This window comes from Pyxicephalus adspersus, chromosome 5 (genome assembly GCF_032062135.1).
Source record: "Pyxicephalus adspersus chromosome 5, UCB_Pads_2.0, whole genome shotgun sequence".
In the NCBI taxonomy this organism is placed as follows: Eukaryota; Metazoa; Chordata; class Amphibia; order Anura; family Pyxicephalidae; genus Pyxicephalus; species Pyxicephalus adspersus.
Window position 1 is genome coordinate 19,942,361 of NC_092862.1, and position 23,133 is coordinate 19,965,493.

At 38.1% G+C, this 23,133-nt stretch overlaps 1 protein-coding gene across 48 annotated transcripts in view; it reads right to left on the reverse strand.

Annotated features, from left to right (window-relative positions):
* RIMS2 (regulating synaptic membrane exocytosis 2) overlaps positions 1 to 23,133 on the reverse strand; it is a 384,644-nt gene that overhangs the window by 202,485 nt on the left and 159,026 nt on the right. For 47 of the 48 annotated variants that reach the window (XM_072410779.1, XM_072410769.1, XM_072410774.1 and 44 more), the window contains one exon: positions 9,926 to 10,839. In XM_072410779.1, coding sequence (XP_072266880.1) covers positions 9,926 to 10,839 — 914 coding nt within the window. Of the gene's footprint in view, positions 1 to 9,925; positions 10,840 to 21,227; positions 21,489 to 23,133 lie in introns of those variants that run through there. The other variant, XM_072410790.1, reaches the window with a different exon arrangement.

Sequence of the window (23,133 nt, forward strand, 5' to 3'; positions counted from 1 at the left end):
TGTTCTTTCCCATATAATACAGATCAAGAACTGTTTCAGGTAAACATTGTAGCTTAAATGTTTATTTATCACAACATGCGCTTATTTAAAAATCCCTTAAGGATATGCAGTGAATCAAAACATATGGCACACTTAAAGATTTCCATCCCTCATGGGAGGATTACATGATCATGTCAAGCCAACTACATTTTTAAAGAAAACTTATAAGAGACAATGAGTAAAGGTTCCAGGGTACCAGAGTACCATAGCAGTACCTGGCATCATAAATGCTCTTTTGGCTGAATAGGCAAAACTTCCCACAGACCCACTACTAAAATCTTGTGAGAAGCCTTCAAGAAAAAGTGGAAGATTGTATGGCATATTAAGGGAAAGGGAAGGGTGGAGATGAGGAGTTTCAATTTAATGTTTATGGTCAATTTGAGAGATTACTGGTTTCTAGGATGAATGGAAAGATAGAACCCCACCATCTTATCTGTGGCATTGCCATCACCAGCAGTAACAGAGGTTCTAATCCTTCCAACCCACAAATGTGATAGCTGTTAAAGTAATTGAAGTCTAAATATTGCTCTGCTTGTGTCTACTGCCTACAAACAAAAGAAACGCATGTATACCTAATGACGCTAATCTTTGTGACTGAGGGGGGGGATTTATACATCTAAAGTTTGTGAAATCTGCCAGTAAATAGAACTGGGGTTTTCCTGATTCTGACCCTAGAATTACATTCTACCAGGTGTGGAAATTAGCACCAAATGGAAGGCTGCCATTAGGGCAGCTCTAGGCGTCTGTGTCTTTTTAGGGCTCCTGCCCATGTTTATCGAACAAAAAGACACACCATCAAAAAGGATGGTGTCAGCAATACAACAGTCCTTTAACTCAAAAGAATAGTCTCCTGGCTAGTAAAGAAAACTGCAGAATCTTTGTTCTAACCAGCGCTTCCCCTTTCACAGACACAGGTAGTCTGGCTTACACATTCACAGCCACTGCTGCTTAGCACCAGGTGTGCTATATAGGCTTGTGAGCCTGAGAATAATGTGGGAGCCAGAGTTGTGAATCTGCCCGACCCTACTCTTGCACATTCCCGGAATAGTACTATATTTCTTCTTATCTCTGTCCTTTGAGCTATCCCAATCAGCACAGCCCCTAGATCATCTATGTGACTGCTCTCCGGATGTGGGACACAGCCCATACCTATGGGGCTATACTGCACATGTGAAAATTCCTCATGGGTGAATGTAACAGAACAGAAATTTTAATCAACCAGCAGGGAAAGCTAGAGCTTCCCTGCAACAAATCTCTGCTGGTTTTACCTCAGTAAGAAACCTAAGAAACCATGGTCGGATATAACATCCATCCAGAACTTTCCTAGTATACGAGCGCCCTCTATGTCTTTGGGTTACACAGGTTAAATAACCCTAAAAACCCTTTGGGGATTTATAAATGTGGCTCAGTAGTCATTTCCTTTGTGACTAGTTCTTTTTTTCCTGAAGATTTTTTTGTGTAAGAATTATGAACGATCCCCTCTTTAGCTGCTTGTTAAGCCCATTGTAGGAATTAAAAAGTTTGTGAATGTTTGAGTCGGAAAATAAAAGGCTCAGTGATGTGTAACAAAAATGAAAACAAAATAAGGAGGTTATGACATTTTCTGCTTCCTTCAGGATATTAACTCTGAAGGAAGTGACATGTAGACAAATTATCACCCATTTATTCCGCTGTCTCCAATCAGTCCTGGTGAGTCAGTCAATCAGCGTGCTCTTTGAGAGCAGCGGGAGGCCGTTTATTTTGCCAACACAGTGTTCTTGTCCTCATGAACGCCTTCATTAGCCGAAGACGTGGCATCCTAGGACATCGGCCAATGAGATCTGTTTGTGTCCACCATCCCCCCTATGCTCTAAAGAATATAGCTATGTTAAAAGCAGACCTGTTATGGGACAAATCTAGATCTTGCCATTGCTGACCTTGACCTGATGTTTCAATAATTTTAAAACAGAACCCCTTACAAAAATAACAAGACAAAAAGATGAAAAGGTAAAATACCAAATTGTTAAGCAAAGTTAACATTCAATTATCTCCCATTTTCAATGAATATGTTTTCAGTCCACTTTTACAAATGCTCACCAAGGCAGGTCATTATTGCAGAAAGGGATAGATAATGTCCCTCCTGCAGTAATCTGTCTAAACGGAGCTGTGCATGCAATCCCAGCTTCCCTTGCATGCGCCGGGGATGAATGAATTCCTGCAAGTTACATCATCATGGCACCGCCAATCAAGATGGCTAAAAATCTTCTCTGGGAGCAGAAAGAAAAGAGAGAAGATGGCACCCTGTGATGGAATGTGGATAGATTGAGTCACATGGGTGTATTTACGCTTTAAATAACTGACACAAAATAAATATGCAGAAAAGGACTTAAAATTATTCACTGATTTTTTGGCTCTACATGCTTGTTTTGGAGCAAAGAATCAAAAATACATTAAAGACACTGGTGGCACATGCCCCATGTCCTAGCTGACTTTTACCTGCAGGGAGACTTCTCTGAACTTCCTGCTCGAAAAGACACAACAGGAAACAATTAAAAAAATAAAGGGGGATCACTGGCAATCCATGGCATTGTTGCCCTCACTAGAAAATCTTTCTACTCCTGTTCCATTAATACTTTTTAAAATTTTAGATTTGATACTTTATGATTGTAGATTTATACTTGTATACTGTTTTTTGCCTTTATTTAGGTGATATTGTATGTATTACCAGGTCTATGTTATACCAACCAAGCCCAGCCTGAGGCCTGCTATTCAGGAGACCACTATTCATCTTTGTTTAATTTATAGCAGTCTAAAATCATCTATTGTAGTTAACTGTAACCGCTTGTAATAAACTAGAGGACATTAGAGGATCACTGGTCAATAACCTGATTTAAATGTACATCTCACATTACAAATTAGCAGACAAATATTACATTTGCTTAATGGGGTATAGCACTTTAGCAGCCTTGTTCACTGTGGAAGAAAAAAATTATTTGAAGAGCTGAAAGCTTCTCGTGAATCAGCATAAAAATCTCCATTCCTGTACAAGTAAATTGGTTTATTTAAGTCCAACCACTAAGAAATGCAGATAGGTTAACAACCACCATAAGTTCCACTATTCTAGGATTATTGTTTATGGGGCAAACAAAATATTAAAGGACAATCCCAGGCAACAAGGGAATCTCATCAGTGAGCTTCTATTACTATCCAGCAAACCTTACATTGTGCTAAAACACAGTTTCTCTTGACATATTCAACTTCAGCCAGAATCCAGACTGCAAATCAGTGTCATTGGGAGTAAACTTCCTGTGAAATGTGGTGTGGGACTACCTTGCTTCTTGTATCACAATCACATCCACCCTTACAAAGCAAATCTGATCAGTGGCTGCAAGAAAAGTCTTAGTACTGAAGTGGGCATTTCTGAGAATTTGCATGAAAATTATGCTTTTGAGTTACCCACACATGAAAGTGGCATAGATTGGTGTACTACAGGAATGCCTGAATTTAAAATGTAAGTACTGAACAGGCAGATTAAGTGCAAAAATGCATTTCAAGGATTTTATTGTAATTTGAATGTACCCAGAGCCAGCCTTCAGCTTGAGTTGCCTGTGTAATTTCACATGGTGACATTCAAATCAGCTAACCAGGGAAAATTTGCCTTCACTGCTTTCGTTTTGGGGATGCGGCTGCATTCTCCTCTCCAGGGTGAGGTGGATGGGCATAGGCAGGTAGTAGATTAGGAAGTGCGGCATCATTGATGAAATTCAACAGGGAGTAGCGGGCAGGTAAAGGATGAGTTAATGTTAAAATTCACTAGGGAGAGGTGGGTGGTTAGCAAATAAAGTGGCCAAGCTTTGGTGGTAAAACTCCCCAGGGAGAGCTGAGCAGGTATTGGCAGGCAGTGGATGTAATAGTGCAGCATTATTGGTGAAGATTCACCAGGGGAAGGTGGGCCAGCAGGTACTGGGTGGAGCAGCATGGCATTTGTGGTGAAAATTATTATTAGCAGAAAATTAATTAGCAATCAACTGCTATCCTAAGAGGCAGAGCCAACAACCCTTTCTATCCTTAAAGTTTAAAATGCAAAAGTGCATTTTATAGAAGACCTTCAATTAATAAAACTAGCTATGTTTTTTTTTGTTTGTTTTTGTTCTTACAACTCCTATAAGAAATCAAATTACAAGACAAGCCCTTTGGAAACCTGGCAAACATGAGGGGTTTTTATTAGTCTTTGGACAGTTTTGGTCTGAGAACGAACACATGGTTATTGGCTATGCCTGCCTTTGTTTCGATCCCCCTCTGCTCTGTTCAAATGCCGGTAATGAGGACACATTGGCCTGGGTGAGCTCAGAATTTAATGTGCATAGATCGCACAGGGCAGTGGACCCTCTCCAAACCCACACATGACAGCACTGTGCCAATGACTAAGGACATATCACAAGAAATGAGGGTGAATGTTGAAGCCGTTAAAACATTTTTTGTGGTGGCTAGCTGAGGAGTGTGCAAGGGCTTTTATTAGACTGTTGATTGCTTTGCCCATGCGCATATTTCTCATGCATGAATGTATAAATTATTCCTAGCCATGTTTCCTTACTAGGAAGAAGAATCATGTGCTTCTACACACAAATTTTCTTTTTAACTTTGAGGGGTGACTTGATCAGTGAGGAAAGAAGAAACAGTTTTGTATGTACTAGAAAGAGGGTGCCAAGGGTCCACTTTGCATGGTCAAAGAACATGTTTTCTTTAGAGATCCAATAGATAATTCAATGGAATAAATATATCACCAGCACCAATAATAGGACGGAAGTTTCCCATTCATATTTTCATAAATATTTATGGGATTATGGGCCATTAAGTTCATCACATGATCAATCAAAATACAATACAGACTCAAGGTAACAAAGGCCAGTCACTGTGATGGTATGTATTGATGTGTGAAATCAATCCATATACTGTATAGCTGTAATGAAATAGATTAAGCTTTTCATCATATGAAACATCAAGTGACACAAAATAACCAACATTATTGCTAAAAATATCATTTTAACCGATTCTACAAATTCAGTGACATGTCACCCATGTAAAACAGCCTGGGGCATGGCCTCGATCAGGGGTGTCAAACTCAAATACACAGAGGGCCAAAATTCAAAAAACTTAGACAAAGTCCTTGAAATTTATTGAAAAAATTGAGGAATTTTTCCTTCTCATTAGATATAAACCCTTTTCATATGGAAACAAAGAGGTTTTACTTCACATTCAATCTGGAACAAGCTTATAATAAAGAAAGTTTTATTTAGGTTTATTTAATAAAAAATCTTATGCCTTTTTCTCTATTTGTAGCCTTCTGAGTTAAATTTCAATGGTAACCTTTTTGCACAGGCTATACAATACAGAAAACAAAAACAATATTATATACAATAATAATAACAATATTCTTCTATGAAAATCCAACCACTTATGTCCATGCCTTGGAGTAGCAAGGAAAAGTACAGCAGAGGGGGGGGGAGTGCTGGAAATGCCAGACACAGCCAATGTGGAGCTAAATCTTATGAGTGGCCCGTCGCTGAAACTCCCTCTTCACTGAAATAGCCGCTACTAAAATTCCCGGCATTATTTGCGTTGGGGCCACGCAAAGACAGATAGCCTGCTGGTCAATAGACGCTGCCAGGCGGGCCAGCTAAAGTTCATATTTAGGATTCCTTTGGGTGCCAAAAAAAAGGAGGTTGGGGGCCAGATTTGGCCCCCAGGCCAGAGTTTGACACCCCCGGCCTTGATTAAATTCCAGCTTAAGTCACATAAACAGATATTCAGTCAGACTGCCATTTTTCTCCATTTTCATAGACTTACCTTCACTTTCCCGTTTTAGCAGCAGTGTCCACCTATGGTTGTGCAGTTCTACAAGTAGGACCGCGCTACCCAGTGCACTCTGCAACTTAACAGACCTTGTTACACATACCCTCTTCCTCTTTGGTCCAATGAATAAGGATGGTTATGATTTAAGGTGTAGTCATTACTCATCTATGCCAGCATTAAAAAAAAGCGAAGAAGAAAAGCAGTAGGTGCATCCCTATAAATTGGGCTTTGAAAGGGATCTTAAATTTATCTCTGTGATATCTTTTTTTTTTTAGATGCATCTCTTTTAAAATGGGCACATAATGCACTGGTACTATACAAACTTACTGCTGTCCCTGTTATTTTAAAAATTCCTTTAGTGGCTATTAATGGCAGGTCCAAAGACTTCGATTGCAACTTCATAACAGTGCTGAAATTGGGAGTTCAGGGAGCTTAGACTGGAAGCAGAGCTGTATCTGTACAGAAGTAAATGTAATTAAAATGTATCTAAGCCAAACCTTGCAAACCAGTCCTTGCATGTGGTGGCTTTTCTTTCTCAGGATCCCTTTATTTTTTTGTAACCCTGCAAATAACACACTTTCTGTCCTTTCTCCAGCTTATCTATAGAGCTTGATGGTTATCACACAGGCTGGACATAAACCACATATTCCTCTCTCCATGTTCATGAAGGTTAGTAAGAAAAGGATGTTATGATTTACAGGAGGATCTTAGATGCATCTTACTGGTATTAACAATATCCACTGGTATTTTCATTTTTTGCTAAAAATATTTTTACCTAAAAAAGAAAACTAATGCAGCCACCACATCTAGGGGCTTGTACACTTGAACATATTAAATTTTTTTATTTTAGTTATCCCTAAAGTGCATTCTGCCAACATTTCAATGCATATTATTGTATAAAGAGCTAGAGAAGTATTGGTAAAGGAACACTCATTAAAGGACCAATAGGGACCCAGAGAGCAAAGTGAATCTCCAGGCAAAACTTTTTTTAAGTTTTTGATATCATCTGTATTGTTTGATAAACATATACATTATTTTACAGTGTCTCTGCAAAGATTAACTGTATCCCTTAAAGCATGCTGTGTCTTTTCTTACAGCAATAACAAAACATGTATCTGCCTGTTTTGGTACACTAAATATATAGCGCTACATAAATACAATTTGATAATAAAATATAATAAAACATTTGGAGATATATATTAAAATCTTGTATCTCTAAATAAATGGAGATAAATGGAAATGTATATATAGAGTATTTAAAAGAACAAATGTAATAGAAGCATCCACCCTATTACACCCAGCTATATACAAACATTTATAAGGCAGATTAATAAGTAAGGCAGTGCGCAGGCCCACAGCGATGTGCAGTAAACTTTAACAACCAATCAGATGTAATCTCTAAATGCAAGAAATAGCAAAGAAATTGAAAATAATAAAAGCTGATCTGTCACTGGTTTATATTGGTTGTCGTAGATCATTGTTCTTTCAATTTCGGAAGAGGTCTTCTTTGGCTAGAAACAAAACTTGTCATTTGACTAATAATATATAAAAATGTCCAATACTTTTTCACAATGCAGCCTGAAGTATTTCATGTCACATACTAAATTATATATAATTTCCTTCACTAAAATAGAAAATTCATATACTGTATACTTGCCAGGCCCCCACCACTTCTCAAATCACTTGCACAACTACCTAGATTATGTATTACTTGCTACTACATGTCAGTAAAAGATAAAGTTAGTTTTGTTTTCAATTCTGTGGAATACAAAACAGATGAAATCTCCATTGCAACAGTGTTTTATGAGATTTCACCTGCATCACATTTCATAGAACTACACCTAGAAATGGAGTGCTGTCATTCTCATGTAGGAAGACACACGGGGCAAGATAAGAATGACAATAGTCTTGGGCTGCATACACACGTGCAAAAATTGTTGTTGGAAAGGATCTTTCCTGATCCTTTCCAACGACTAACAACTGCACGAAGCATGAACAAGCGCTGTACATACTGCACCGTTCTGCTCTATGGAGGGGGGGATGACAGAGCGGCACCCTGCTGCGCACTCTCCCCCTTCACTTGCATTACAATCGTTCGTCGTCCAACGTCCGTGGATCTGCCAGGACGGTCGTTCGGACAATGGACGACAGGCGCTGTACACACACCAGATTCTCGTCCGATATCGGCCCTGAGCCGATTATCGGACGAGAACCATTGCAAGTGTGAACGTAGCCTTATCCTTTACAGGTACACTTTTCATTTATAAATAGTAGGTGGTTTAGGGAGATGGTCTGGTCAGCACTAATTGGGCATTTTTTATTTTAGTGGAAGGTTCACTTTAGGTGGTGTAGGGACACAACAAACAATCAGAATTTATATTGTTTTAGTCTGACTATAGCAGAATGAATTCAGTGTAGTTACAGTAGAATATACCGTATTTTTTGCCATATAAGACGCACTTTTTCTTCCTCAAAACTTAGGGGGAAAAGTTAGTGCGTCCTATACGACAAATGTGTTAAAAAAAATAATTAAAATATTATACTCACCCGATACCCGATCCTGCGTGTGTCTCTCTGAATGGCACATGAGTGATCAGAAGGGGAATACCGGTATGAATGGCACATGAGTGATCAGAAGGGGAATAATCTTTCAGAAACTTTTTTTCTAGATTTTCCTCCTTTATATTCTTATATTCTTATACGTCTTATATTCCGGAGCGTCTTATACGGCGAAAAATACGGTATATTATTCTGTAGACATGTATCAGATAAAATAGGTTTGGTTATTTATTGAGGTCCTATTGCCACTTGCTAAAAAGCTGCACTAAATGGAAATAAGTGTCCTCAGGTAAAAAGCCGATTGATATACCTTTCTTTTTCTGTCTGTGGCCCTTGTAAAGGGTGACATCACAATCTTTCCAGGGGGATCCAAAAGAATTTTAAGTAGTCCGGGTCATGTAAAATGATGATCATGATATCATGAGATTTGTGCAACTTGGTATTTTCAGTATCTTGCAGAAGAGATGGTGATGTCAACCCCTGCAGTATGAAAGCCAAAGGTAAGGTACCTATATTATTGTTTTCTTCCCACAGGATTATTTCCATTAAATGCAGGGTTTTAACATGAGGTCCACAGATTTAAATCATCTGTATTTACGGAAATGTAGACCCATTTCCAATAGAAGAATTGCAGCAAAACCAGAATATAGTTGAAATCTGTAGACAGATATGAAATGCAGGAACCCAGAGGTGCTCCCACATGTCTGCAAGATGTTTAGATCAGGCAAAGTTCTGACACTTCCATGTAGTGTTGGAGCCTCCAGGTGCCTGCTTATCATACCTGTCGGTGTTCAGTAAGTGACCAAGTGTTTTTCTAGCTATGTTTTTTTTTAGTTTTGCATAGCAGCTGTTTAAGGATTCGAACTTGTAGTCTGTGCCCCTACAGAGATGATCACCCTCAAACCATTTCATGTCTGTGGTACCTTTTTTTCAGCTACTTCAGAACCTAATACTTAACCAATTCAATTTTGAGAGACAAACCAGCTTCTCCAATTTTCATTTTTTATCCTGGTCTTGAAAAATGAAAGGGGATGCTGGTTGGCCACCATGGTAATCAGTTCAGTTTTATTCATTATGAAATTATAGATCAAAATATGAACGATTAGGTATACTTCCCGATTAAATGGGATTTTTCAGATCTTCCAGAATATGTATGAGTTACCTTCCACAGAAAAAATTTACAAATAATAAACTATTGTAATCAGATTTATATCTATAGTGTGAATTCACATTTACATATTGTGGAAAATGAGCCAACGCTTTTTAATCTAGGAAAATGCATAAACCACCTGCCATTCAGACAACTGCAGATAAAACCAATCAGTTCATCTTAATACAATATTACAACCAAAAAATCAGATACCAAACTGTAATCATAACACTAACAAGTTAGTCTCAGGATAGAAAAAGCAACAAACAGAATGTGAAAAAAGTGTGCGATCCATGTATGTAGTGAAATTCCACACCTGGAAATAGAACCCATGGAGAGTCTTACCTTTCTCGCTAACACTTTCACTTTCAATCTCAACATCGTCACAACTCGTGTACTCCGGCGTTGATGCCAGCTCTTCTTCGGAGCTGCTCAACGAGATCTGACGTGTTTTACCTCCCTTTTTTGTTTTATGAGGCTTGGGCGGTGGTGGCCGGACAGATTCAGACTGGTCTGAACTAAGTGAGTCGTTCCTAAGCATGGTTTCCATTTTTTCTCTTTTGGTTTTCCTCACGGCAGAACTTGGATCCAAGTGGTGCTGCTTCCGTAAAGAATCAGTGCGCCTCAACTCTGGCCTGTCATTAGGGATGGGACTCCTTCTAGGAGTTGGGGGACTATGATTTGAGTTCCTTTGTCTACCAGGACTTGGCCCCTGCACATCTCTAGTTCTTTCTATAGAATAAGAGCGTTGACTCTCCATGGCCGCCCTACGTTCAGATGCAGACCTTTGCCGTGACGGTCTGTCCAGTCTCAGCATTGACATCCGAGACTCTTCTAACTCTGTATGAGCCAGAGAAACGTCACTATGTCTCCTTTCATGTCGCGCACGTGAAACCTCCGCATGGATGCGCATCTGTTCTTCATAGGGTTGAGGTTTAACTGGATATCGAGCCAAATTTGGGTCACTCCTATACCTTGCTTGGTATTCCTCCTCCTGCCTTTGTCTCTCATATTCATCCCTGTCCTGAATGTCCTCCTCATCTACCGAATACTCATTAGAACGCCTCCGACTTCTGCGGTAATCACTGTGCTCAGGTTCATCATACATCTGAGGCCCTCTCGGCGATCGCCGGTCAGAATAATCTGATGGTGATCTAGGCATTGCGCTGTCTGATGTAACATACTGTGAATGTTCCCCTATATCGTCTCGAGAGTCGTATCTTAGATTCTGGTCTCTTGATATGGATGGACTTCTTTTCCTGAAATATCAAACATAACAGAAATTAATATTTACAGAAACCTAGTCTTACACAAGAACTAATAAAAAACATATATGCATAAAAAGATAATTAGAGTTACAGCCCTGTTTTCCAGGTTTTATCTAAACACAAGAACAATAATATAATATATAGCAGCATTGCAAGTCTAGGCGGTGCTACTGCAATTTTTTCTTTATTCATTATTACTTTTATTTAGGGATCTTGCTAATAACACACTTTCTATGCTAGTGTTACAACACTAACTGTATCTATGAATGAGCAGAAGTGTCACTCCTCTGGGCTAGTCAATCCAGAATTAGACTACAGAACACTTTAATTTGTTTTCACCTCCAAAAAAAAATGTAGAAGGTCCTGTAGTCCAAATGGGAGGATAAAGCAGGGCTAATGATACTGTCGGAAATGTTACTACATATGGAGTTACAAGCTCATTATATTTATTTCAGGTGCAACATTTATATTATCAGTATCAAACACATACAACAAAAGCTTTCAATTTTATATTTAACAGACCAATAGAGGACAAGTAAGAAAAATTCATTGCCAGGGTTTACAAACACTTTAAACTGAGCCCTTTACAAAAGATCAGGACAAAATAACCTCATACACCGTTTATTTTGGCAAAATTCAATTCCAAATTATGAGATGGTGCTTGACCTCAGCATCTACAGAAAAAGAATTTTCCTTGGTGAGCCATCTGCCCTGTTTACATTTCTAATTTCTAATCGATATGTATTACATTTAGAATAACCCATCCACCCATAACATGAAATTACACACAAATAGCAACATTTCAAACATTATATTTCCCTATCAGTTTGAGTTGAAACAATCATCTTTACTGCAGATTTCTTTGCTTTGACTGGAGAGGCTGTGATTTCAGTTTATTGAGTGAAATGTGTTGAAGCTGGCTGTAATCTATCACCAAGCCTCGGGATTAGACGGAAGTGCAATAATGCCTAGCTGAAGAAGTTTCATCATTTGTCAAGTTGGTAGTGGAATGGAACACAGCTAAGACAAACTCCATCTCCTTTATCATTAGTTGAGAGCAATAATATCTACGGATATTACAAGTGCGTTATAGTTCGGCTGCGTAGACTGATATCTGGGATATGGCTCTAATGTTCACAGTGTAACTGTGTTGTAAGAACAGATATCAAAATAGAGAAGTCCTTAACCCTAAAATAGTATTTGCCAAAGTGTGAAAATTCTTAACTGCAGGTTTAGGATTCACTTGTGATCACAGAGAAATTCACTTTTTGCATGCAATGGGCATGCAAAAAACTCTCCCTGCATGTTGTGGTGAATCATTACTGCATTCAGTAGTTATTACTTGGCTAATCACCAATCAGATGCCTGAGCTGAGCTAATCACATAGCTGGGTACACCCAGGTGATATACAATACTTGCATGTGGGGACTTAACATATAAAAATATGTATCCGATGCTAGGTCCCAATAGTTACCTTTAGATAACTAAAGTTCTGCTTTTAGGAATACACAATTAGGTAGGTCAGTATTGCAGAAGGGGACAGTGATGCGCCTTCTGCAATATTCTCCCCTACCTGACTGATTGCTCTGGGCATCTGGCAAAAAGCTGAGCTGCATATGCACAGTGTCAGCTTTGGTTACCATGATAAGGGTATCCCTGGCTTCCTCTGGGTGTGCCAGGAATGGGTGAACTCCTGTATGGGAGTTAGGAAGAAAGAAGGAGATGGTGGCCCCTAGGAGGGAATGGGGACAGGTAACACAGGTTTAATTCCGCTTTTAAAATCCTAAGCGTATCATTAGGTAATATAATTGTACTAATACAATGTAACATATATCTAATCAACTATAGAGAATTGTACCATATCATTCAAGAGGTCACTGCTAAACCACGGGCATTAGCAGCAACACAAAATGTCTAGGGACAGAACTTCAAAGGAAAACAGCGGCGTTTATAATATGATCTCATGTAATGGCAAAAAGCAATAAAATCATCAGGAAATAAAGCAAGAAACCAATAGAGTTGAGGGAAAGAATAAAACATTCTGAACACAAAATGAACTAAAAAGTAAAGGCTGTCATACACTAACTAGTCAATGTTTTTAACAGATTTGATTTTTTTAAAAAATCAAATCTAAACAAAATCTATTGAAATTTAGGGCGTACCAGCCCATAAATTGATCAATATATCAGCTAAACCTTTAATGGAAATGCCCATTCTTTGCCGGACTAAGCACCACTACATTTCCCTCTCCTCCAAACGGCTTATGTAAATCGGTGGGTAGTGCTCCCTAACAATGGCAGCTAATGGAAGCTCTCCCCATTGTTTACCATAACAACACAACTCTGCAACTCATTTATACTAGGTTGTTGGGTGGAATAAAGTGATGCCTAATAAGGCTGGTCATTGGGTTCACAGCAGTTATGTTAGTTTAATAAATAATCATTATCATGCAGATATCAATCTTCCAGCTGTCAGAAAATTAAGGAAGCGTATTGTAAGGTGAAAAATTCTTAGAAAGCTCTGGACTGATGTACTATAAAGTCCATTGGCAACTCTGAATAGAAGCAGACTGCATGTTTTGTCTAGCATGATATCATTTCCACTTCAGTAATAATATTCATGATTGGTAAAGAAGAAATTAGGGACATAAAATTGGGCACCATGAGCCTTATAGGTGTAGGGCAGTTCAGTTGCTAAATCCAGGACTAGGCATGTGGCATGAACTAACCAACAAAAGCAAATCAGTTCTGTGACTGTTCTAGTCAACTAAAAAATAAAATGAGAATGTGTCCTTTAATAGCAATTGCACTTTTGTTTTAGATTCAATAAAATCAATCTAAAAATCAAATCTAATAATCAAACAGACAGTCCTATATGTACAAAAAACAATAAAAGGTAGCATTTGTATACGTTTTTAGGCATTCTATATTATAGAGTTTTGTTTTTTCAAAATTAGAGAAGAATGTCAAGTGAAGTCCATGTTACAAAGCAGGTAGGTAAAAAATTAATTACTAAAATTAATTACTAAAACTAATTTTTTAAAAAAAATCACTTTTAGAGCTTCTAGAGATATCATGAATGGCTGGTATGGGTGGGTTCAAGTTACATTGAACTAACTAGACCAGAAATATCTCACCTGGTAAAGTGGCAATTATCTAAAACTTTATTACGTATCTTCTATGTGAGTTCATTTGCGATGAGAAAAAAAGTTATTAGACTATTTCTTTGGGAATTCTGCTGTAATCATTCATAGACAGTGTTCTTCCTATGAGCTTGAATCGAAAACCTTGAGATGTCAAGAATGAGCTATGAATTGACAGCCGATGCCTTGCCTGTCAGCAAGAATTGATTGGAATGAAAGGACAGCTTAAAAATGTGATCTATGTATGTAACAAAAGGCCAGGCTAATTCATGACTCAGAATGTATCAAAAAGGTGAACAAAATTAAAATAAAATATGTGGCTAATACTTTATCTGTCTGTTTTACTTCCTAACACTCTCTTCAGCCTCAGTAAATGCACTACACAATTGAAGTATTTTTTCCTGTGGAACACATGATAACTTGTTGCTGGTAATTCAAAAGCCATTTTACTTTTGCATGCTTGCTATTAAATATTTTGCATTTGGCGTACAATTTTGTCTAATTCCCCTCGGGCAGTGCATTCAACACCAATGAGAAGTCCTGAGAAATAACATTTCTTGTTTTCATTCATAGCGTTCCTCCAGCGGTTGCAAGGAGTTCCTTGAGCCATGAGCAATTTGCGTGTCTCTGGTCTCTTTTTGGCTATCTGTATAGACGACATTCCTCCCACTGACCACCACATTAAAGTGCTGTGATCTGTGCATATAGTAATTAGAAAATAATTCTTGTATGAGCCAAAAGACATTTTAAGGATTCCCCTGTGTTAAAAAGGTTGGGGAAGGCAGCATTAAGACATAATCATTGTGCGGTGTTACTAAGGGAGCAAAGCCTGATAAAAAATACTGATGACCATGTGCAACTTACAGCTTATTCTAAGAAACATATGTTTCACATGTTTAAACCAATAATGCACATTAATTAGAATAACATAGTCAGACATTTATCATGTATTTGTCACTCTGCAGTAGACTTACATAGACATTGGAGATGGAATTATGTGATTTCTCTTTGATCTTTTAAGCTTCTACTAAAGGTGCCCACTGTCACACCAGCAAAGAAATTTGTTGTTATGTATGTACCGTCCTTAATATTTGAATATCTCCTAACGTACAGAAGATTGGCTTACACAAGAATTTATTTGCTACATGTATGTGTGGTCATCCTAGGACTGCTAAAGACCCCTCACACCAATTAGTAGTACATCAAGGTTAGTCAAATATGTTACACATTAGGCTCTACATGTTCAAGCCTAAATTGTAGTTGTAGTATATTAAAAGATTACTAAAGTTTACCTAGATGGCCTCTGTGTTGGGTCTGTAGATGGAAAATTCAGGTGCTTGTGCTCCCCCATGTCTTCCTATAGGCCTCCCAGATTGTAAGCTCTTCGGGGCAGGGTCCTCTCCTTCTCCTTGGAGTTTGTCATTTGCAACCCCTATTTATTGTACAGCACTGTGTAATATGTTGGCGTTATATTGTCTGTTTTTTATTAATAATAATAGGCCTCCAAGACAACCCATCACAATAGGAAGATTCCAGTTCTCTGGAACCAAACCAATGGGGCTGAATTTAGAGGTACATGTTGTACCTTTCAGCGACCATCTGCACAGTCACCTTACACCTCACTGGGATATTTTGTCCTTCCAGCAAAATCTTGATAAAACTAGCAACATTTAGAATGACATGAGGCCTACATGATTTTAAATAGTTCTCTTACCCTCAGAAATTAGTAATTCAAATTCAACTGGTTGGTTATCATTTACAGCTTTTGTTGGCTATTGCAAAGCACAAGAGAAAAATAGAGTCTGGTGGATTTTTACGGATATTTGGTTTTGCCGGCGCAATAATTAAAGTAGAAACGTATGGATAGCTATAGAAGAAGCAGCTTTGTTCTTAGCACTGCACTTTGATAGGTAATCCTTCAGGCTCTCCATTAATTTGGAGTCATTATTCAGTGGTGTCAGCAGCTTCTTAAGTAATGTTTCTGTGAAACACCCGACACATTCTACTCAGCAAGGGATTTTCACAATTCAGCTTATAAAGTTTACTGAAGCATGAGAGTGATTCTGCACATTTTCATTTACCTCGCTGTGGCCCTCAGAAAAACAGCGCAGCATGTCACGAGAGACGGACGAAATGACAGGGAGACGCTGACATTTTCCATACAACACATGAACGAGTGCAAAGAATAAAAAATCAAGCCTGACAATGAAGAAGTTATCTTGTTAGGGGATTTAAAGTGTGTCCCCACTTATTCAGAAAAAAAATGTTAGAATCACAAGTATGAATAAAACATTACTTTTTTTTACGCTACTCTTTTGTGCTCTGTGGCTAACTTTCCTTTTATCATTAAAGAGACCAATAATATGTATGTTAGATAAGCATGTAAGAGATCAAAGTAACGTAAATAATGTTATTTATGTTTTTAATGCCTTTTTTTTTTTTTTTTACATAGTTCATCTTTAAAGCAGAAATAAACCAGCAATGCTCACCTATCCCCATTCCTTCCCTGGGTGCCCTCAACTTCATTCTTTTCTCCCTGTAAACGATCTTCTGCCATCTTGATTGGCTGTGTCTAGAACTCCCGCACGCAAGGGAAGCTGGGATTGCCAGATTTTCCTGACAACAAAAGCAAAGCTGCACTTGTGCAGCTCACCATAAATCAACAGCTGGGCAGTGATTGGGCAGGTATGAAAAGGTATTGAAAAATGGGCATCACCTATTACTTTCTGCAATAACCACCCACCTAAATCACTAAAGTTTTAATCTGGACTTTAGTTCCACTTTAAATTGAAACTAGGTATACCCTATATACCACAAAGTCTTATCCTAACAAGTGAAAGGAAAACAAGAGAGGTGGATTATTAATAGCAATATATAGAGTTGCACGCACACAAAACACACAAGGAATCGGTTACTTTGGAATTTAGAAGGATTCTATAGCATCATTCTTTGACATTCACACTTGCAGAATACCCTTGTGTGCAATTTGAGTAACTGCAGTAATAAAAACTATTCTTCTGTCACAAAGCCATATGTTTTATTTACTGCTTTCTATAGCACAAAATAAAACTTGTTTAGGAGTGGAGAAGAAAGGTAAAAAGTGATACTTCATAGAAGGAGACCCATCGAGTATCATAGACGCCCTGGGGCTCATTAAGGAATATGAACAGGAAATTTATGGAGATGTCCATAACAACCTGAGGGTAGACACATTTCCAGTTAGAAAATAAAAGGCAATATCAAGGCAGCTGCAAAGTGAACTTTTTTTCTGTGGAATCCATCTTGGCTCCATTTGACAGTCTTGAGCCAATTACAAAGCACCTAACACTGCCAAAAGGGAGAAGGGGTGTAATTTACATGATGTTCCCTGTCCTGGAAGTGACGGGTATTTATTTCTTCCTGATCCTGATGGCTAAACAGAGCAGTGCAGAAAGAGGTCAGTTAATTCTGATGAGCAGTAGAACACCCATGCAGTTCAATGAAAATCTAATTTTAAATGTGAGAAGCAACACTAGTCAATAATTGTGACTAGTACTAATCACAATTTCATTCATAATTTGAAGTGCCTAAATGTCAGGTAAAAACCCAGATACTTTATAGTGTGGGAATGAGTTCTAACATGAACCAAACACAGATACAAAGGCCTTAGCATTCCTAATAGACCATTCTCTTTACTTTTGTACCTAAAACAAACAATATGAAAACTATCCATTTAAAGTATAACAAAGGTCAAAACCTTTTTTTACATTTTCTCTTACTGGCCAGATCCCCAATGTCACAAGAAATGAAAATCAGGGTAAACCAGAAATGTTGAGTTGCCACCAGAAAATAGATAAAAGTGATCCTTCCAATGGGGATGATTGGCCTGTAAACGAATGTCTAAAGCTAAGTACACACGTGCAATAATTGTCGTTGGAACGGATCTTTCACAATTCTTTGCAACGACAAACGACTGCACGATGCATGAATGAGCAATGTACATACAGCACGGTTCTGCTCCATGGAGGGGGGGGGGGGCAATGAACCGGCACCCTGCTGTGCTCTCTCTCCTTCACTTTTATTACGATCGTTCACTGTCCATGGATCCGCCAGGACAGTCATTCGGACGACGTATGACGAACACTGTACAGACGCCAGATTTTCGTCCGATATCGGCCCCGAGCCTATTATCAGATGGGAACCATTGCACGTGTGTACCTAGCCTAAGAGAGGACTTCCCTAACATTGGAAACATATCCTCTCACTTCCTGTTTTTGTTCAGGACAAGACATGAAAGACAATCTCCCAAATGAGACACATATAACAAAAACAAAACTGGCAGTGGTGTTTACCCTTTGCATATCCTATTCAAATCAGAAAAACTGTTTTGGCTTTAATTGCATTCTCAACTTTCTAGAGAGTAATGTGTCGACAGACTATATCAGTCTTTCTTGGCTATTTTATTGTGGGGGAACCTTTGAAATAACTTTCATGTCTTAGGTAACCCCGCTGTAATTAATTTATCCACAAATCACAGTAAATAGGAATGGTGATCAACTAGAGGAATGCCACTTACATAGCTGGTTAGTGGGAAGAATGGCATCCTTACAGGTAGCCAAAAAGGTCATTTGTGTCAGTTAAACAGATCTGAGAGGAACAAATTGCTCATTGCTCAAGAAACACCTAACAACCTCTGGAGGAACGCTGGTTGAGAAACCCTGCTTTATATGTTCCTCATTAACCAAGCTTTGACATTTCAAAATTCAACTAGCTTCTCCTTTGCTTGGTAATGGAAACTCGTACATGCCTCCACCAAATTATCAAAAAAGTGGGCACTTATTTCTCTTCTTGTATCCTATCTTGAAACATGATTGCATCACTCTACAGATATAGAGACCGACACACACAACAACCCAATCTCAACGCTGCAATAAGACAGTTATATTCTCCACAAGTGTTTCATCAAAGGTTGCAGATCCCTTGTGGCTTCTAGAAGCCTCCCAATGTAAGTAATTTCTCTTGTTCCTGCCCTATCCTACCATTTCAACCCTACCACAAATGGATTGAAATCCCTACACAATAAAGGACATTTTCCTGCTCTCCTTCTTCATTTGTCTTCTTTATGCCTTGCTTTGAAGGCTCATTCAGCTGATAATTAGGAGGTGGAATATCATTGCATAGCTCACTTTTATGCAGTACAGTCATTCTGCAATAAAGGGTCACCAAAGCTATGGAAGCATTGAAATATTAGAGAACACATAGTTACACTTTCAAAATAGAAATGGAAATAATGGAAAAGTAGTAAAGTATAACCAAATTACAAGTATTTTCAGGAGATAGAAGCAATGGCAGCCTATATACTTCTCTGAGTACAAGGCTCCTTTATTTTACAACATGGTTGACCACACTATGCACAGCTAGATCCTTTTTATTGTTGAACAACAGTGTTGTTGGAACTTGCCAAGAAAGCACAAATTAATGCTTTCATAAAAGATATAATTACCAAAAATTATACACCAAGAACACACCAGATGTACACACAGTGCAGTCTACAAAAACAGTAATAATTTAATTAAAGGATACAATAGTGGAAAATATAACAGCAAAAGGGCCTAAGTCATGAGCAGGCGGTAATGAAATAGAATAAGTGATAGTTATAAAAGACATTTATAATTAAAATAAATAAACAATATTTTGTAATACCACAAAGGATCCCATTAAATTCAAACTCTTCTGTTTAATGATGTTATAAAGTCTTTATAGATCCCTTAATTTTGTTAATTAAATATTATTTTAATATAACTATTTGCAAGTAAAAGGTTTCTTGGAACTTTTATGTTAGAATAGCATTTAAAGGATTAACACTCTAACATGTATGTAAAGCAGCCTTTCTCACTCTTGATCACATGGGGGAACCCTTAATAACTTTCAGGTCTGAGGAAACCCCTTCCAAAATTACTATATCCACAGTTCACAATATATTATTGTGGTGGTGGTGGTCAATGAGAGGAATACCTCTGAAATTGCTAACCATTGGGAAGAATGTCACTCTTACAGATAGCCAAAACGATCATTGGCGACACGAAAACTAACCTGAGAGGCACAAATTGCTCATTGTTCAAGGAACCCATAGCAACCTCTGGAGAAACCCTGATAGAAAAACACTGGTGTATAGTAAAGGTCCGTAAAAAAAATATGGTGTGCACCATGCCTGAATAATATGCATTTCAACAATATCTTGGTTTCAATCTGGAGCCCATTTGGTAGGATGACAATGTAGGAAAATAAAGTTCCTAAACAAGGACCTTCCTGGTAGGACCACTAAGTCTTCTTTTATGAAAAGACTTTTTAAAAATTAAAAATATGTTTAAAATACAATATCAAGTTTAAACCTCATTGAGTAAATACTTTAGGCCATGTAACAATGACTAAGTGTCTTAACCCCAGTAACCCCCAGTAATTTTAAACTTTGTGTAATATCTAGTAACCTTGCCACATGGAGACTTGTTCAGGTACTTCCTATAATAGGTTCACATACTGTCCTTATCTTCTAAATGAACTTTTCATGGTCATCCATTCTTAAGGGCCTACAAGACTATAATGTTCATTTCAACATACTTAGCAGTAAGTTCCACTGTATTCTCATCAGAAACCTATCCATTGATGTGCAATTGGCCATTGCTGTGGTACATGCAAAAACGAAGTAACAGCAATGAATATGAACATATAATATCAGAAAGGACAAAAGCTGTAACTTCACCTAGTTTTTGTACTACGCAGCAAGCGGTGACATAAGTGGGAGGAAAGACAGCGTGCTAATCTGTGATCCCTACCCCAGCGCATTTTGGGAGCGGTTAACCTGCCACAGTTATGGCCTACATCTTCTTTGGGCTGCCAATGTGAAAATCATCCTGGTCGATACCATAAGCAATTCCAAATCTATATACTGTATGTAGGCTCTGCAGCAGCCAGACAACATTCTAAAAAACATACATAAGCAAATCTTCATATTAAAGTGAAATAGCTGATCATTTCCAATTGCACACACTCACTTTTTTCAGCTGTACAAATATATAGTATTCTCTATTTCTATATTTCATTTCAAGGCTGTCATAGAAACTCTATGCCTCTGGAATATTATTTTTATATAAAACACAATCAAAATGAAAGATAAATCTTACAGGAAGATGTCAGCAGATTAAACCAGAGGATTAGTGAATTTCTATAGGAAACAGAAATGCAGTTGTCCCATTCTTACCTCCCATTCAGCCGGCGCACATCTGGGAGAGAGGGAAGACTGTTTGCATGTGAATGCATCAATTCCTGAGTGTGCTGCCACTGTCATTTAATCCGTCTATCCCCGGTGAAAACATACAAGCAGACTGATCATCAAGCAGCTGCAACCTTTCTAATTATTGCTCTAATATTGCCTTCCGTGGATGCCACATGCTCTGTCAAGGTGGAACCAGGGACCCAGTTGTATTAGTGCCTAACGTGTTGGTGCCATGTCCGACCTGATGTGCTGTCCCGGTAGCAATGTGGGAAAAGCAGAAGAGGAGGGTCACTGTTTAATGCTGTTACCATGTGCTGTATATAGCTAGAGGTCAAGTAAGAATTTACCCTTTAAGGAGGATTAACGTACTTAGCTGATTAGTGCTTGGTATTGCCTGCAAAAATGCATGCAGGAACCACAGACGAACTGACTATATGAAAGAGCTATCCAAAGCAGAGTCCTGGGAAAATGAATTCTTCCACATGAATGTATAAAAGGATATGTTATATAGTTTATTGGGAGGATAGACTGGTCAGGTCTGGAGTTCAGGTATGGAGGTAAAAAATGTAAATATGGGTACTGGATTCTATACCCAGACACAACATACATTAGGATGCCAAGATGGCTACTGTATAAGGAGCTGCTGCACCTCTTATTTTCATTAAGGTGTGTGTATATGATTCATGTAGATTTACTAAATGAGAGTCAGTACAAAAACTAAATAATGAATACAAAAAATAGCAACAATTACATCCATTGCTGAAAAAATGGTTGTTTAAAAAGCCTAATAACTTAAGTTTTACATACACACAGAACTGAATGACGTATTGCAGTGACTTATGCCTTTTGGAATGGCTGAGATATAATGATAAATGAATAAGACCAATAAGGCCATGTAGTAGGCAGCATCTGAAATGCTGTCTTTTTAGCTAATGCACAGTGCTCTGAGAATCTTTTGTCATACAGTAAATGATTATTTGTGAAACAAAATTTTTTTATATAAACAAGAGTTTAAAAACATCGAAATAGCCCTAAAATAAACTAAAAATAAATAGGTCTGACCTTCAACTATAAAAAATAATTTTAATGGTTGTGAGGCTGCATCTGCTGGTGTTATGAAATTTAATAATGCGCTGCTGACATCTGGGAAATGTAGTCAGCCTACATATCCACTCACTTTCCAGATTCTTTGTAATCTTACTGAGAAAACATCAGGAGGCCTAGACCCAGGTTACAATGGTAATGTTTAGCGCCAAGGAAGGTTCCAGTGAAGGTGTAAACTATAGCAAGATAAAGAAGAAAAGCAGGTAGAAGTGCATTACGGGGCCGTTTCAAAGGATTTAAAGCTAAATGGCCAGTTTGAGAGAGGGAGATAGAAGAAATAAGTATAGCACCTTTAGGAATGAGAGAAGGTCCAAAGAAAAAAGTAAAAGATTCATTTGCTGGTTCCAAAAAAAAGCATAAGAATAATGTTAATTTACACTTTAGATATATATGGTCACTATTGCTTTGATACCTAAAGGACATAGGTGGAAGAAAAGCATGTCCATATAATTCATCTAATTCCTCAAAAGCTGACAAACAGATGGTGCCCCACGTTGGTCTTTAATGTAATTCATTGTAGCTGGGTTCAGAAATTTCTTCAGCCCCCTGTTCCATAAGGTAGTCTTTTTCTTTAGAAAGATTGTAGGTGGCTAAGAACCAAAAACCTTGCATAATTTAGATTTGTAGCCAAGAACAAGGACACCTAAACAGTACGTGGACCTCTAAGGAGACAAGAACAGATGAACCCACACAGACTCAAGACCTGTAAGAATCTGAAAACAAGGATACCTAAACAGACTGAGGACCTTTGAAGAGCCAAGAACAAGGGTACCTAAACAGAGTAAGG